The 18488-nt window shown below is 43.9% G+C and overlaps 1 protein-coding gene across 1 annotated transcript in view; it reads left to right on the top strand.

Annotated features, from left to right (window-relative positions):
* The first annotated feature begins 2973 nt into the window (after nt 1-2973).
* The window catches only part of FAM214A (family with sequence similarity 214 member A), a 48509-nt gene continuing 32994 nt past the window's right edge, over nt 2974-18488 (top strand). The window contains exon 1 of the mRNA XM_027883028.1: nt 2974-3304. Coding sequence (XP_027738829.1) covers nt 3289-3304 — 16 coding nt within the window. The 5' untranslated portion in view covers nt 2974-3288. The remainder of the gene's footprint in view (nt 3305-18488) is intronic.

The following is an 18488-nucleotide window of genomic DNA, read 5'->3' as shown; positions in this document are numbered from 1 at the left end:
GCTATTTTACCCAAACAAAGTCCACAGATTTGTTTGGGATGTTTATCTTTATTTTGCTTTTATTATTATACATGAAATACTGTATAATTAGATATATTTGTTAATTTTAAACTTTATATTGTTTTTTTTTTCAGATCGGTTACATGTCTATGTGGTCAAAAGAGAAACATTCTTCATCTGAAGTGAAGCAGGACCTGAAAGACACATTGCAGACACACCCACGGCTCTCTGGTTCCAGGAACGCTCCAACTCAAGGAGGGAAGCTGAACCTGAAGTCTCCTACATGGTCAGTAGAGTAGGACTGCATGTCAGGCCTGGCTTTCTCTTTTATATCCCCTAGAACATTTTAAATAATAACTAGTTGGCATCTAATTTCACAGTGGCCTAAACTCTAAAAAACAATATGGTAACAGGAAGTTAGTTGGCTCATTAATTAAGAAAACACTACAGAAAAAGCATTTTGAGAGAGCATTTTCTTGGAAGTTGTGTCTATTTTTGTCTGGTGAGCTGTTTTTAAAAAAGTGCCAAAGTGAGATTAAAACTTCTAAAACTATTGAAAAATACTACGTGAAGCATAACAGCTAAATAGCTACAATCGTAAGTTAAATAGTAGAAAGGCAGATTTGGTTTTGGCTGTAAAACCAATATTAGAACAAGGTACAAACTAATTTGCAGTGTCTTACAGCAACAATTAGTGTCCTAAAGGATGTGACTTTTCATTAGGATGACTAGGAGGATCTGACAGCTGGCTGAATCATGCCCACTGTAGTTATGCTGAACTCCATATACATGCACCCACAGTATTTATTGCTCAGTCAAATTCTTCCTTTTATAATTCTGGATTGCCACATTTGCAATTACATTGCATCCGGCAGAGAGCTCTGAGATCTGTAATTACCAAACACGTTTACAGCAGTCACACAGCAACAGAAGTGACACTCATGTACTGATGGGTGTAAAATCAAAGCACCGCGTGTGATACCCTCCTACCTGCCTATGACTGAACTGAGAGGTGTTTACTGCACAGTTTATTCTGTGAAACACCCTCCCAGTGTAATGATATACAGCTGATAAATGAGACAGGGAAATAGGTGCAGTTCATACAAGCTGAACAGAGTAGAATTGAGTTGTTCTGGAATTTTACAATCTTTGCAGTACCTTCAGTGGCCGCTCAGCTAGCTGTGAGAAAGAGAGTGGCTACACAGAGCCTACATGTACCCACATCTGCAGGGATCCTGGCACACCAGAAAGTATGGGGAGTTGATTAGCCCACGTACAGGGGGCAGAAGATATATGTATTTATAAATTACCTTGTTGTAGGGAGCGAGTGCCTCCTGTAGGGCTCAAGGCTGTAAGATGGGGACGTTTGTAAACAACAATCACAGTGGAGGGAATTGCCAGTGTAACGACTGGAGTTGTGGCAGTGTCTGCGTCCCAGCTAGGGGATCACATATAAGGACGAGAAGCCTAGATCATCTGTCTTTCTGACTGAGTCCAAATTCGAGTAACATTGCTGGCCGTGCCACAGTCTCCAGGTGAGCCGTGAACAGTGCAGCTCTTTGGCAGTACAACTTCCCGTCTCCGGCAGTTCCTTCTGCTGTCTAGAGGCCACGTTAGCCGGCCTACATCTGGGCCCTTGGTGAAACAGGGATCCCCATCACCACGGCAGCTGGCTCGTGGTGCATCAGCAGTGCTCCTGCTGCGGTGGAGGGGCGCGGGGCACTGACGATGGGGGAGATCCGCACCCGGCAGTCCCGGCCCTGCCCTGCTTTGCCGGGCAGCCGCGCAGGCCTGACGTTTCGGGGAAACCTGAATTTCTGCCGGATTAAGGCGGTTGTGTAACCGCAGCCCAGCTGACTCCATTGTTCCTCCGCACAATATAGTTATCAGCGTGAAGTGAGCGCCGAGCACGGCGCTGCCGGGCAGGGCGGGCAGGGGCTGCCCCGGGGCCAGGGACGTTCACAGCCCTTCTCCCCGGTCCAGCCGCGGGTGTGGGCGGGCAGAGCATCGGCCTCCCGCGGGTCGGGCACTTCACACCTAGAATCGCCGATATAACCGCGCATATAAACCCCTGCGGCCATGGGTGAGGGCTCCCGCGGGCAGACGGAGGGCCAGCGTGGCAGGACACACGGTGTAGCTGTGCGGAGCGGAGAGGGGGAGCCGGGCAGCGGCTGACGGCGGTGCGGGAGAGGTGCGGGTGAGCAGCTGGGGGAGTGAGTGAAGGGCCGCTCCCCTCCACGGGGCGCGACCACTTGACAGTGGTGGTGGGGAGTTAGGAGGGACGGCAGGAGGCCGTTTGGGCGAACCAACAGACCCAGTAGCACCTTTGGAGCGCAGGGCACGGGGCGCTCCCGGGCCGGACCGGGCCGTGCTCCGTTGCCGTGACAACGGCGCTGCCCGGCGGGCGCGGGGCATTGGCCGCCGTGGGCACGTGTGGCGGGCGGGGGCCGAGCGGGCCCGCCCCGGGGCGGGATGAGCGCGGCGCGGGGCGGAGCGGGCGCGGAGAGGGGCCTGCGGTCCTGGCGGGCGGGGGCCTCGTTACCCCCTGTCGGCAGCCCGGCGGGTCGGGTGTCCCTGGCCGAGCTGCCCTGCTCGACCCTGCCGTGCTTTGCCCGCCGCCGGGCTGTGATGTGTGTGCCCCGCGCGGCGGGAGGCGGAGAGTGCCTGGCGGAAAGGAGGGGAGTTAGTCAGCGAGGAGGAGGAGGAGGAGGAGGAGGCAGGGCCGGGGGCAGAGCCATGGAGAGCGGCGCGGGGCGGGCTATCTGACCGGGGCGCAGCGCGGGGGCACGGCCCGGCAGCCCGGGCGGCAGCGGCGGGGCCGGGGATGGAGGAACCGCGCCGCCCCCCGCCGCCAGCCCACGGCCCGTGACGGGGCGGGGGCCGCGGCCCCGACGGGGCGGGCGGGGGGCCGCTCGCTGCCTTCCTCGGGGCGGGGAGGGAGGGGACTCCGGCAGGGGCTGTCGTCGCCCAGGGCCGTGGTGACTCAGAGCCGGCGCGGCCGGGGGTGAGCCGAGGTCTGTTGTTGTGGGATTTTTTTCCCCGGCAGGTTATAAATAGCCCCGCGCGGCGCCGTGTCACGGAAGGACACTCTGGCCGGGCGCGGGCAGAGGCCGCCGGCGCGCAGCCTCCCCCGGCCGGGCGGGCCCAGCTGCCGTGGCGGGGCCGCCTCCCGCCCGCTGTCCCCGCTCCCCGAGCATAATTCACACCGCCGGCCCGGGCAGCCACAGCCCGGCCCCGCGGGGACACAGCACCCCGGCCCTGCCAGACCTCGCCGAGGCAGCAGGGAAGATGAAGCCGGAACGAGGTAAACGGCTGATCGGTATATTTCTTTTTGTTTGCTTGTTTTTATATCTAGGATTAGAAGTAGCCCAGTGTTTTGTTTCGGTGTTATCGCTCTATTTCCTTATCCCCCTCTCCTGTCGTTTTGAGGGCTGGGAAAGATCCAGGTACTAGGGCTCAACTCGGGAAATGCCAGTGGGAGTGGGATGCGGAAGGTGCCCCGCGAAGGGGGTTACAGCCCCATGTCCTGGCTGCCCTTCGGTTTTCCATTGTCTTGGCTGATTGGAAGGGAGACAAGCGCCGTAGCGAACTGCTTTAGCTGTGGGAATGCTGCAGTTTGTGTGTCAGACACAGCCGGCTCGTTAGCACAGACCTGCAGTGCTGAGCCGAGAGTCGGTCAAAGGCAAATCGGGCATCCACAGACAATGCCAACAGATGTACAGAAATGTCCAAATATAGCTGAAAACCACCCTGAAAATAACCATAACTTACATCTGTCTTGTTTTATAAACTGACATGCTTCCCCCCCCCCTCCCGTTTTAATGGAGATATCGCATAACAAGCATGCTGAAATATACATTTTTCACGATCATTTGGTTACATCTCATCTGGATTACTGACATCTGGTTTTACAGAAAAATAAAGTCGGCAGTCTACGTATATGTTTATAACACTTGAGCTCTTTTGCTGTATAGCAACAGCTGCTGATGCCCCTGGAGTTGGAAATATGTCATGACTTCTATTTTGATGCACAGGAACAGTGATTATTGATTCCTCTTAGAGCAAGACTGTTTTTTTAAGCAAATCTGATGAGTGCTCATCGTAGTGTTAATTAAAAACAGTAATCTGTCTTTCTTAAAGTTTTGACGATTCTATTTATGTAGTGTCTTTCAGTTTAGAAACACATTCTATTTATGTTAGATTCACTTTGGTGTTTTGAGAAACACTTCACTATAGCTCAGATATCTGTGTATGAAATGCTAACACATGACATACACACATTAATTAGGTTTGTTAATGACATGTTTGCTAATAACGACACCACATAAATGACCACTCTTAGGTGGATTTCTTGTCAGTATATGGTGCGAGGATTACATGGTGTGATGATAGCACAGATAGTACAGAAACGATCATAAATTAATGGGATTTAAAGACTAAGGATTTGAAATAGACTTTTCTCATTGCTTTCCTCCTTGTTTCTCAACTGCTTAAACCTTCACGATTGATTGCAGCAAGGATAATTGTTTTTAGAACCTCTTTAGATTTTAATACCAGACCCTAAAATTTTAAGTGTTTACTGACAAGATTAAATTAAATTTCAAAATAGCCAGGTAGAAACCCAAGTTTTGTAGCTTTAAATCTATCTGCTCTAGCAGTTCAGAACATCTATATGACCTTTGTCTATTCCTGTCCTTACCTTTCAGGCAGAAGAAGTTAGAACATTGGAGACATTTTTAGCTGGTGTATGATAAGTGATCAGATGCCTTTTTTTAATCAGTCTGGTGTACAGGGAACCAAATTTGTACAGAAAGCAAGTTATTAGTTTGCTGGGGTATTTTTTTTTGTGGTTTCCCCTCCTCCCCCCCAGCTGGCAGTTAATAAATTATGATTTTTATCCATTCTAACATGTTTACCACAAGCTAGGTAAAATCCTTCAGAAGCAATGTCTTGAAATCCTTTTAAGATAATTATCAAAAATCTTGAAATAAATCATGGGTTTTGCCAAACATTGGAGGGTGTCTCCGACCATTTCAGTAGATCCTTTTAGCTTAACTGTGGGCTAATGTAATAGAGCAATACCATGCACAAAGGGGGTTGTGAAAGTGCTGCCTAAATGCCACATGCGGCCCACAGAGGCTCTTAGGAGGCACGAATCATGGAAATGTTTACATGTGCTGATTTCTGCATAGCAGCTGTACCACAGGATACAAGCAGTCAAGTGTGCAGTCACCTGCTTCCAATCGTCGCAAATTAACACCAAAGGACAGAGGAGAAGCAGAGCGCTCAGTTTGTCACTTCTCTATAGATCCTCAAAATCCCCAGAAGAGTGTAAATTCACAGACCAAGCGAAGCATAAAGAAACAGACTTAAAAAGACTTATGATGTTTTGGGGTTTGTCATTCTTATAAATAATTATATCAGAATCAATTCAGAGCAGAGGGATGCAGCTCGTGTTGTTAGAATTGAACTCAGCACTACACTTCAGGTTGTGATGCCCAGGCATGTTGGGAGAGGTATGGTTTAGTCTTTGTCATCCTACCAATAAGATTCTTATTATCCCCAGCAAAGATGGATGGTTCAAGAGAAGAAAGAGGAGATCTAAATGTGTACCACTTTTATCAGTAGGAAGTGCTATAGAATGTTTAAATTTAAGGAGGTGAGAGGGAGGAGAAGAACTGAAGAAAACATGGGAATTTGGCCCTAAGGTACTTACCTGCCTTTATAGTAAGGAAAGTTTGAAAATTGCAGTTATAAACATGTAATATGTGAGAGCAATATGGAGGAGATGCAACGTGGAGTTCTGCATAGCAGACCTGTAGAGCAGTTTTGCAGGTGAGGAAGAGCAGGAAGAGGGGTTTGAAAGTGCAGGTCAAAATGAGGACTTATTCCTTTGGCATTCTAAGGCACGGGGCATTCCCAGGATGTATCTCATGAGCATCACTCAGGACTTACCCATCAGGTGGGGTGTGAGTGTGGATGGACAGTCATGAGCACATTCCTGTAACTACCTCTGTACTGTGTCTAGAGAGTGCAGGAACTAAAATGCTGATGGTTGCTGCTTGGTTTTACCTTTCCTGCGCTGCCATTCTTAAAGCAAAGTATTGAAGCATCTTAAAATACAGCGGTCATGTTACTTCAGCTGAGGCTTCACCAGTGCCAGGGAGAAGAGTGATTTATCTCCCTTTCTTACATACAGTGTTTTTGGAGTGATGTTTGCGTTTTGGGGGTGTTTTTTTGTCTTTCTGCAGTAACAACATATCAGGTTACCTGGCTTTGATCCATGATATCACCACGATTTAGTTTCTGCAGTACAGCTGCCTAGTCAGCTGCTTCGCACTGCATATTTGGACTGCTGTTTCCTTTCTCAAGTGCAGAGCTTTGCTCTTGCTTCTATTGAACTTCGTTCTAATGACTTCTGATCGCTTCACCAGTTTATTGAGTTTGGAAGACAGAACTAGACTTCGCAGCAGAGGGCTTGCAAACTCTTCCAGCTCGGCTTTGTTCATAAACTGTATAAACACACTGTTTCACCATCAGAGTTAATGAAAACATTGCATAATGTCAGGGTGATAGCTTGCTGCCAAACTCAGAAGGCTTGTTATGTACTCTGAGAGTACACTTGGTGCACAACTGGAAAAAATCATGTGGTTTAGATGAATCTACAGTATAGTCATATTTTACTGTGGGAATGTTACAAGACATCAAAAGTCTTACTATAGTCTAAATAGCTCGAAGTTACTGCTCCTTCCTTCTCCCTCCCCCTCACTGCATGAATGATCAGTTAAAGGAGGAAGACAGGCTTGTTTGTCTCTAAATGCATTCTGGCTGGTTTTTATCACTGTATTCTAGTCTTTTCTTACTTTTTTATTACCTTGCTTTGTTTACTCCTTATTGCGTGTCCTCTGTATAGAGACTATTTTATTTTCACTTACAAATTAGGCAAAAAGCAGTCGTCTCTTACTTTCTGAAGCATTAATTCCCTCCCTGAGATTATCCTAATTTACAGAAATGGCTTTCTGTCTACAAGAGAGGAACAATCAGTCTGAAGATTGCTTTTTCTCTTCTCCGTCCTTCTTTGCAAGTCAAACTCTGAAATGTGCCTCTGGGTCTGTTTGTAGTAACTGGATTAAGGGACTTTCTTCCACATTACTTGGTGATTTGGTATGGAAAGAGCTAACTCTTGTTTCAGCAAAAGTCTATCTGCTACCTCCTGTTGGAAACATAGCTGAAGGATTCAAGGATATATCTGTAGGTAAAGATGGAGGAAAGATTAATGGAGATGAACAGCTGAAGGAATGCTTTTCTTCAGATTCTTAGGAGGAGGGATGAGGAGGCATGGGACTGGGGGAAAATGAGTTGAACCAGTGTGTTCAGTCGAGGAGCTGGTTGTTAAGTTAGGAGATCTGGATAAGGCCCGTGTTTTTAAAAACAAGAGTTAGTTTTATGCCCTTTATTAATCGTGGAAGATTTTGTGGAAAACTTTTTAGCAAAAATAATGTGCTACAGAGTATGCAGATTAGGAACTGAAAATATATATTGAAAAAGAATGAGTGTTGTTTTAGTGTCCTATATTGCACTGTGATACAGACACTTTAATTTTATAGTTTCTTCTCAGTGAAATGTCACAAAGCACTTAAACTTTTCCATGGCGGAATGCTGTAGCCAGTAAACAAAGTAATAAACTGGAAATGAGCTGCTTCCTGCTTAGTGGAGTTGTCACTCCAAAAGCGTTTGGGCAATGCTTCGGGCTTGGTTGCCACAGGTAAGTGCAGGTTGGGTGCTTAATGAGCTGGAGGTGACGCTGCTGCCTGGCCCGGGGGTAGCCGTGCAGGCAAACACGCTCCGCACGTGCGGGAAGGGGCATGAGGGGAGGGAGGCTCCCTCTGACAGGCAGGAAGGGCTGGGGGGCTCTGCTTTTCCCGTGTGGATTATTTTCAAACAAACTCAGCTTATTCGCTGAAAGAAAGAAGAGCTGAAACTGTTTAGGATGAAAGAACCCAACCAACCCAACCAAACGGACGGGTGGTCAGGATATTGCGCTCAGATTCCATATATAAGGTGTGAAGCCATCAAGCTCTAATCTTTGGGGAGAGCAGATCTGCCCTGATAACACAATATATAGATGCAGTGCATAAGTATGAGTGAACAGGAATATAAACCTTTTTTTTTTTAAATTGAGGGTATAGTCTAGATGCTTTCAATGCAACTCTGTCCTTGCACCCAAAAAATGACAATATAAACTCTTCTATTACATTTTTACCTCAAAAATTTAACTTAGAAGAATTCTTAGCTTTTAGGTGTTTAATTTTTAAAAAAAGTTAGACACTCCCTCCCCCCCAAAAAAAAAGTAAGTATATTAATTTTTAGAATGGAAAATATCATGTTTTAGTTTGAAATGCCTGCTTATGTTAGCTTTCTTACCTGTTCTGCAACTTGTACTTCACTGTTGACAGCAAGTAGAAGTATCTCTTGGGTTGGAAGGGTGCTTTCATTGCTGTTCAGCAGTGAGAGTTCTTCATGGCATACCTGTTTTTCAGAGAGAACCACACTGGTAACAACTTGGCCATTTTCTTTTTGTTTGCCTGGTGTTGTCCATACTTGCCTTTGGAGGGGCTCCTGTTGCTACAACAGACGCTGCTGGAGTGGCATTTAGGTGGATATTTTGGGGTTTGTGGATATGCCAAGCCCATAGGCCTGGGCTATATAAACTAACCCTTCTGACCATATTCTTTACTTGCTGAAGTGAGAAACTTTGGCATGCCAGCTCAGATCCCTGGACCAAAGTGTATTAGATTGGACTTTATTGTTAAGGGCAGTGTTGAAACTATTATTGGATCTGAGGTCTGCCAGCTCCTAATGTTTTTAAAAATAAGCTAACATTTATAAATACAGATTCTCATGAGGGACAAGAGTTTGTTGCCAAATGAAATTCTGCTTATTAAAATTAGAAATCTCCTGTGAAAACAGAGTAACTGATGAGAACAAACCAGCTATATGACATTTGTTAAAAGAACTTGCTCTCTGTTTACAAAATGTTTCTTTGTTATTTTGACAAACTTCTACTAATAGCAGCTGTTTACCGATGGTGAAATAGCCATAGCTTTTTATCTTCTCAGCAACAAGTTTAGGATAACAGTCCAGCAGTTACTATATTCTTTTAATCAATAAGGTCTTGCAGTTTAACTGTAAATATAGCTGTAATTACTATCTCCATTCTGATGTGATACTTCATAAACCAAGTTTTTTAGATTTTTCAGGGCCCCACATCATTGTCTTACAAGGAGATAGTAAATTATTCAGTCTTGGCAGGTCATTTATATTTAATGTTTAGGCAGAAGCCTGTTTTTAAGTTAAAATTGTTTTAGAAGTGCATGTACAATTGCATGGTTACCTTTGTACTACCGAGTACTGAAACTCTGTGTATAAGTAGGCAATTAAGGATCAATGCAAATACAGAAGAGTGCCTCTTGGACTTGCTAGGTAGTTGGACTTTGGAAGACTTCACTTTCATTACATATTCCTTTTTCTGCTGGTCCCAAGCAGGGTGGGATGACTATAGCTACAAGCACGTGGCCAAAGCCATGTGAGCTATTCTTGCTCTCCATGCATAACTGTACTGAGATTGGAAGAGAGATTTTTTTTCTTTTGTAAAGCCTACTTGTAAACAGTATAACTGAGTTGTAAATCATGAAAATTCTCCAGCTTTTCTTAACGATTCAGAAATATTCTGACCAAATCAAATCTAACTCACTTGTAGTAATACATTTTCTTCTTGTTAAATGGGCCTGACTGGCTCTTTTGGCTAGTGATTTTTAATGCTACCTTTGGGACCAGAGCTATTTAAAGGTGCTATCTGGGATAGTATTACTACATTACCTTGACTCAAAATGCAAAGATGTAATAGGATAGTATGAGGATGTTCTCGGGGATAACTTGGAGAGGAGTGCTGTGTGTGAATCAATGGAGGCAGCTGAACACACTGGGAAGGAAGCACTCCACAGACATGAAATACTAAGGATACTTTCACGTCTGTGCTGATTGGAAGAATCCTTGTAATGAATAAAGGTAAACAGTAGTTTTAAAAGTAGTAAAAAGTAAAAAGTAGTCTTACTGAGAAATCTTCTGAACAACTTCGTTTAAGAGCAGTAAGGAGAGTTCTTCTCCACTCGTAGACATTTATTTTGATTTGACCACTTTTCTTTTTGTGGGCAGGCATGCAATCTCTCTCTGTCCAGGTATGTAGTACCCAGTAATTGTGGGACACTTAGACTTCTCTCCTAGAAATGATCAATGCATTTCCCAAAACTGTTGGCTTCTCCTAGGGAAAAAAAAACAAGTTGGTTTTTCTTCTGAGGTTTAAAAAAAGAGAATGTATCTGAAATAAGGACTCTCTGGTTGCACATGAACCATGTCATCTGTTTTACATTACACAAGGTAGTGATTTTTTTTTTTTTTTTCCATTAGTATCCCCGGGAGCCGGGTTGGTAAGTAAGTCCATTTTGGATTGTGAACTACTTTAGTGAGTCCATAAGCAGGTAACTGCTTATGCTAGTTTAACCTCTTAATGGTGCTTGCTGTGTATGCAGGGATCCCTTTTGCCCACTGATGAGCCTTCAGGATTTCTAGGGCATATTTCACACTTCTCTGTGCTGCAACAAATTAAACTTCTTTCTCAGGGTGCTGTGCAAGTATCATCTTGTTGTTGGTTGTAATGGGGGAGGGAAGGGCAGAAAGAGAACTTTGGTAAAATTGAAGATGGCAAGTATTATCCTGTATTCTCAGTACAGTCAGTTCCTCAATGGAAGGTGGTAGGGCGGTAGCTGATTTCTTCTGAGGGACAAGGGAAGGAGAAGGAGAGGTGCAGGAAGAGCTGTTGTGGTCAGCACGTTCTTTTTTCAGAGCAATGGGAAGCCCTTCTCCCCTGCCAGGTATTGTTCTCCTTGATTCCCTGCCAGGGAACTAGCCCAGCACGCAAGTGAAACAAACCATGGCTCAAACTCAGACATCCAGGCAGGGCAGCAAGTTGGGTAGAAGGCTTTGTTTGCAGACTTAGTGGGGGCAGAGAGGGTGTGTAAGAGCAATATCTGTGTAAATGTCTGTGGTGACTTCTTACTGAAGGCATAACTTCTGTGTTAGCAGAGACTGAAGTTTTGGTATGTTGGGCTAATGCTTTTCTTCTGTGCAGTTTTCTTGAAAGCCACAAGTATTGGTGCATTTCCTTCACATGTTAGATCTTAATCTTTAAAACACAGCCCAGTAAGACTCCTATTTACTTGCTCTTTTTTTATTTGAGCTTTTAATTTTGATTAAGTAGTCGTATCTGAGAACAGGGGAAGAGAATAGGTGCATCTAGAAGAGAACAACTTTAGTAAATATTAGTGATGTGAAGTAAAAGAGGAGGAGTTTCCTACTGGTAGGAACTGAACAGGGACAACATTGTCAAGATCAGAATGGACTGGGAATGTACAGGTGGGTCAAAGAGGAGGATATCAACACTGAAGCTGCTGAAAGGTAAATCCCTTTTCTCTGCTGTAGAATTCTTTAAAAATAAGTCTTCAAGCATATTTTCTATGCAAGTTTTCCCCACTTTAGTTGCATTTTACTGAAAAGTACTATTCTGTTTTGTTTTATTTTGAGGGGGAAGCAGCTTCTTCCTTTTGAAGGACATGCTGTTTGAATGGCCCAAGGAGTTTTGTTTACTGTGGAGAAGCCATGAGAAACAAAGTATCTGGAGGGCTAGAATTGGAGGAGAGAGCTGGGTAACTACCGAAACTATACTAACAGCAGTACTCCGTGTAACTGCTTACAACTGGATGACACAGGCAGGGTGTGGAGAATGTTAAAAAGTGAAGGAATGTTAAAAAGTGAAGGAATGTTAAAAAGTGAAGGAATGTTAAAAAGTGAAGGAATGAAACAGCGTTGCTGGTTTATGCACGTGAAATGGGATAATAATAAGTTGTTAATAAAGTTGATAATAACAGAAAAGTTTGAAGGCAAAGATCAACGTCAAACTGCTAAAACACACCTACCTCACCTTACATTGAGGGGTTAAGTTCACTTAGCTTAAGACAGCCATAACTGGCTGTTATTGTGCTGCTTTTGGATGTTTCCTATTATAGCCTCGCTGAATTAACAAGTTTCTATGAGAAAGTGTTTTGGATCCACTAGAGGAAAAGCAAAGTGATGATACTTGATGTGCACGGTATGTTCTTTCATCCCATCTTCATGTTGAGAATATGTAATGGCCTTTTATAAATGTTTTAGTACACTTTTTGTAACCTGGTGGTATTCATTCTTGTTTTAGTTTTTACTATGAAATTTTGAGCAGCTTTGTGATATGCACTGATTTTTAAAAATTTTTTGTTTGTTTTAAAATCGTAGTGGAACTGTTAGCATCTGATGCTTTCAACTTCTCTAGGTGTGCTATGTAGTCCTTCTTGCTCAAGAAATCTTGAGTTTAAACATCAGTAAAAGGAAAATATACATAAATTAGGAATGTGAGTCTTATATCTAATCATCTCTTTAACATGCACTGCAACCATCAAGAACTGACCTCAGCTTTGTTCTGAGCAATTGAGCATCTGTAAGTCTGCAGGAGGAGAAGGGGAATAGGGCATCTGCATGAGACCACTTGCTGGTTTTATGTCCTGCAAATTAATAACTCAATCCAAAATGTTTGTTTCATGGAAAGGATAGCTTAGTAGAAGTGTATTTTTATTTTTAGCTTGTCTGTACAACTAGGCTGTGTAAGCATAAGGTACCCTGAAGTCACTTAGGCTTTGCTTCTTAGGGGTCACGTGTCTACCTTGCTTTTCCTGCACAAGGCAGGGCTGGAATCTGAACTAGTGTGTTTTTCTGAACCGCCTCGTTACTAGACATCCTGTGCTTTGGCATGGCTCTCCAAAGGCTGAAATTGAGTTTCTTGTAATGTAGGCGTGGTGCCAATTATGTCTACTGGCAAGTGCCGCTGAATTGATGTGTAGTTCAGTTGATACCAAGATGAAACACACTGGGCTCTGATTTCCTGCTTTGTGAGATGTGTAGAACTGCTTACCCTCAGAGTTTGTCTTGGGATAAAATCCATTGTTATGAAGACCTCATCTTTTTTAATTTTTAGAAGTGTTATCCTGTTTGTGGCAGAAGGTGGGTCAAAATACAATGTGTTTATCTTAATTACTTCTCATCACTTTGCACAGTATTAAAACTGCAAATAGTACTTTAAGTGCAGTGACTTCACGATGATGAAATCTGCAGCTTAGGATAAAGTCCTGTGTATATCTCTGTGTGCTGCTGTATTTTCTTATGTTCAGTCACGTTAAGTACCTCGTGCCTCTGAAATTTGTGGAAGAGTAGGAGATCCAACTGATAAATAAGTAGCATGCTTTGAGGTGGAGTTTTTTGGTGGAATTTCTAATATTGCATTTTCTAAATTTAGCATTTTCTTAGGCCAGATGCATTCATTTCTGGGGTGTTCCTCCACAGGCACAGAGCTCAGCTCTGCATACCTATGGCTGATTTAGGACTTAAAAGCTGGAGTGTCAACATGCTGTCCTACTTTTATTGTATTTGAAGAATATCTGGTGTGAAAAGGCTCTTTGCATTGCAGTCCAGTAGCCCAGTGTGGGGAGACTGTTCTGGAGCTGTGTAGTGTGTAGGTATGCCTGTCATCTAGAGGCAGCTGCTCATCGCTAAAGCATTGTTAGTTGGCCTGTAAAAACAACTGGTGGTTCCTGAATGCTGTCTCTGCTGGTCCCTGTGGGAATTGCTTTGGGTGTTGTTGCTTCTGCCTCTTGATAGAAAAACTTTTAAACATACTGTGTTTACCAGTCTGGTAAATATTCCTTTTACCCCTCCCATTCCTCCTGTAGGTATTCAATAACTGTTCCATAGAAAATCATCTGAGTACTTTTCTCAGGAGCTAGGTAGTTGCCTGAATAGGAAAACTTAAAATTGCTTTTTCAGACAACTATGTAAACTCCGGTGTTTTTGTAGAAGTAAATGTTCCATGAAAGAAAAATACTTGGAAAGCAAACTGAGATAAAATATACAGGAAGCTTGAATGTCAGTGACTAATTAAATGGTATGTTTTGCATATAACTTTCTGTAAGGCACTATCTGTATCTGCGATCTTTAAATGGGCCAACTATTAAAAGGTATCCGACCTTCCTCGGATAAAATTTCTACTTAGAAATCTTGTATAGACTAGGTTTTCTCATAACCACAGCTAAATGATACTGGTGTATAAAATGTGAGTGAGGAAAAGTCATTCTGTGAAATGGCACGTTTTCCATGCTCTGGAATGGGTTAGTGAGTGGTACTGGATTTTGAATGTGGTTGTGAAGTCTGGTTTGATCTGGACTTCACACAGTTTCATGGTATCTAATTACAGAACAAGAGTGTTAGTGTTGTTTTGTGATGAGGTTAGGCTGAGAGTAAGATAGGTTTTTTGTGATGATTATGTTAATATGGTGAATGTCATCTGACTTTACTACTTGTAAATAGGTAAGAACTGGGTGAAATTGTTTAATGTGGACAGCATGTTGTTTAGACTGCAACTGGAATAGTACATGCTGTTTTGAGACTGCTCTTGTGAAACAACCTCATAAATTAGTCCTCAGAAGTGTCCATTAAAAATACTGAAGTAAGAACTACGGTAGTGCGAGGAGAGCTGGGGGTGGGATCTCCTCGGCACTGTGTGTGCCGCGAGGGTCAGAGGAATGAGGCAGCCGAGCCACTCCCGAGTGGGCTGAGCAGTGGAAAAAAGCGCAGTGGGAAGTTAGCTGGCGCTGGCTGGCAGGAGGGCGGGCGGGCTGGCTGGCGGCTTTTTCCACTCCAGATGTGAATATTCATCACCTCGCACACACACAGAGCTGCTGCTGTGCGGGAACATTCCCTGCGTGGCGCCAGGCGTACAGACCCAGGGCAGCTGCCCTACCTGTGCGGTTCGGCGGCGCGGGGTGTCCCCTCCCGCTCACCTGCCCGGCCGTGCGGGCGGGGCGGGCCGGGCCGAGGGGGCCGGCGCTCGCCCGGCGGGGCCAATCGGCGGCCGGGCCTGTTGCTATGCGCGCCCCTACTCTGCCTCCTTTGTGGAGGATGCCGTGGGCACCCTCCCACCCGCGCCGGCGCTGCGGGGCTCGCTGCGGGAGCGCCGGGCCGCGCCGACAAGGTGCGTACGGCGGGGAGCCCCGCGGGGTCCCCGCGCCGAGGTGTCACCGACCCCGGGGCCAGGGGCTGTGCGGGCAGGGGCGGGGGGAGGATGGAGGGCCCGTGGCACCGGCCCGGACAGGCGTGGAACAAGTTCAAGCTGTGTAACTAAGAGGAATCGGCAGCTGTTGGTGGTGTTGGTTGTCTGGAAGGTGGTTTAAAACCCACCCTATACTAAAAGTTTGCCTCTCCGTTTAAGTCTGTAAACAGTTCCTTTAGAAACCCAAACCAGACATTCTTCCTTTCCTTCCGTATACTGAGGCTGTGAAAGGCTGGATTTCTTTGAGTTGTGCGCTTTGTTTTCTTTTTCTTTCTTNCGGTTTATTCACTACATTGTTAGGGCAAGGGTATTAAATGTCCTGGAGCAGGAGGGGAGGACTTCTGAGCCCTAGAAGTGAGACGTGTAGTTAAGTGTCAGTTGTGCTAACAGTTGTAGTTAGTGTAGCCATATGTAACTGTTTGACTCTTCATTGTTATGGAGAAAAAAACCCACCTCTCCCCCCTCTCAAAAACACCCTGAAGCTTAACTGAGTTTCTTCTGTGCCTTGTTATGTAGGTCAAGTTTCTCTCTCCTCTTTTTTATTTTTTTTCCTCCAGCAGGAGGAAACTATTACAGTATTTTGATTTCTGCTAGAAACAATACGTGAAACATTATCAGCTCTTTGCCACTACTTGTTTGTCTCGGGGCAAATGAAGCTGATGCAAATATGTCAGCTTTGGGGGCAACAAAAATATGTATTTTTAATTAGCAGCTTACTGTTTGTTCAACTACATGGCATGTTTAAAGCTAATTAAATAGCATACTAAGCTCAATATGGATTTGAGCATTGTCCATTACTTCTTATGCAAACTTGTTATCTAAAAATGTGAATGTTGCTTGGATCATGTACTTGCATATATTTTTATCCTGTGTGTAGACCTTGTTGATATTACTCTGAAAAGCATCAGAGCTATAGTTTAAGTGAGCCTGCTGACATTAGGTGTCCACCTCCGGACACAGAAGGAGGAATGATTCCACTAGTGTACTCTTGTATTTTGTGTGGGAATATTGGCTTTGAATCACTGAAGCATTACTTTATAAAGTAGTAAGGAATTTTTGAGAGGACAAAGTGAAATTTCATAATTGAATATATTAAATTTTAAATATGTGAGTCTGCCATTTTGCTATGTAGAAAATTACCATGTATTAGGAAGGAGGGAGGCAAACTAAATTCTTGGCTGAAATTCTGTTGGGCCTTTCAGTTTTGACCCTGTATAGTGTTTTATTCTTTGGAGCACCAGAAGACTATTAAGGCTTAATAACATGACTTATAATGTGGAAACTTGTAAATAGCTGAATTGTGCTGTATGACACAGTTCAATTCTAAAACTATCAAAAATGTTCTTTTGTCTTATGCTTTCAAAATTCTACTGTAGGCTCTGGTGTCCATTTTAAAATGTGCAGTCTTTTACACAGCTTGAGAGTTGTAGTGTCCTCATTTATCCTCCCAAATAAAATCTAAAAACAATTTTGCGGGCCTTGCCACTCTGCCAGAATTTTTTCAGATGGGAAGCATACATTGTCTCTTCTGTAACTTTTTTACTTTTGCAGGTTACTGTTTAACCGCTTAAGGGCAGGCGTTGTAGGTGAAGGTTAATAGCATTGGAAAAATTACCTGAGGAGCTTCATGCTGCTCCACCGTCGGCAGTTTCACCTCTCAGAGCTGCTTGCGTTTCTCATGAAGAAGTACAGCCTCTCCCTTGGGTCTGCTAAGCTTATGCCTTTCCCTCCACCCCACCCTCTAATAGTCTGGACTGCAAATACTGAAACAAACCTATTGGAGCTGGAGGTAGCCTCATTAGCTAGGAGGAGGATTTTGGGTGGTCAAACATGTTCTGACAAAGTTCCACAAGATAAATTACCCACCACTTAGATGACAATGAATGGTTGGTAACATCAAAGTTTTGGGAGATCAAGTAGCACAAAGAGAAGACGAATACAAAAGGAAACTGCAGTAGAAGAGGTCAGATGTTATGAAAATAGTTTGCTCTGGGCTTTTTGTTTTGTCTTTGTCTGTATTTCAGATAAAATAATGGAATTCTTAATCTACATTCCTCACCTGAGGACACTTTCTAACAAGTCCTGTGCTTTTTTTTCCTATGTGCTTTTTTAATTACCCTGATAGCTAGTTCTGTTCTTGCAGCAGTGCTGCAGAAGTTTCCAGCTTGTAGGTGTGATTTCTAACTGACATAATGTTGTAATAAAGTTATAGGAGTATCAGCTTCTACTTAATCTGCATACTATAATGTTTAATGTGTTGTCCATTAAAATAAAATTATTGAATTCCTGAATGTTTCTATCTGTTCTCCTTGTGAATTCTCTTTAAGAAGCTTTATTATTATCAGTGCATTTGCACTCTTTGGTTTGTTTCTCATTTTCTTGTTTTTCAGTACTCTGTAGGACAAAAAATACTGCAGCTCAGTGGCATTAGTAGGTGCCTCATCTGTAGGTAGAAAATGTGCTTAACAGTTCTTCCCCATGACTGTATTTATCTTGGGCTTAGGTATGCCATCAGTGTTCACATAGCTTCTTGGAGCTGGACCAAGTCTCTCGAGTTGACACGGTCTGATAGCCAGAGAGATGCCCTGGATGTAATTCACCAAGCCTTCACAGGAGAAGTTGAGGATCTGTAATGGAGAATTTCCCTGAACATGCTGAAAGGAAATAATTTTTAGGCACTTCTGGACTGCTTAGTTGAATCATTTTCATTGGACCCAGAAGTAATGACACTGTATTCTTGTTCTGAGTCTCTAAACCATTGCATTATATCAGATCTATCCTATGTATGTGTGGTTGTATCTATCAAATTTCTCATCTCTGTAGTCTGAGAAGGCATCTTGGCCAGTGCTGTCTCTGCACCGTCTCATGCAGCACTGAAATTGCTAGTGCACATAACAGGATGCTGGTCTGCTTGTCATCTGAATGAAAGACCAGCCTGGAAAATCCTGTCTGGTTATTTGGATGTGTGAATTCGTCTTCTGATGCTCTGCAAGTTTCTTTTCATATTCCCACATAAGTATTTTTCAATTTTTTCTTCCATTTTATAAGTTTTGAGGATCTGAGTTTTACTGGCTGTACCTGTGAACAGAGTGCTCTTAGCATATGTCAGGGTGTTAAGTGAGTGAAACAAGGGCTTCCTGCTGAAGGCTTCTTGCTTGCTCCTAATACTACTTTTTTTTTTTTTTTTTTTTCCCTGAAGTACTTTTAGGAACAGTAAAAGAAACAGTCATGTTGTTCCCCT

This window comes from Empidonax traillii, unplaced genomic scaffold (genome assembly GCF_003031625.1).
Source record: "Empidonax traillii isolate 1590-97213 ecotype Southwest subspecies unplaced genomic scaffold, ASM303162v1 scaffold117:size1203958, whole genome shotgun sequence".
Taxonomy (NCBI): domain Eukaryota; kingdom Metazoa; phylum Chordata; class Aves; order Passeriformes; family Tyrannidae; genus Empidonax; species Empidonax traillii.
This window is presented reverse-complemented; position numbering and strand designations above follow the sequence as displayed.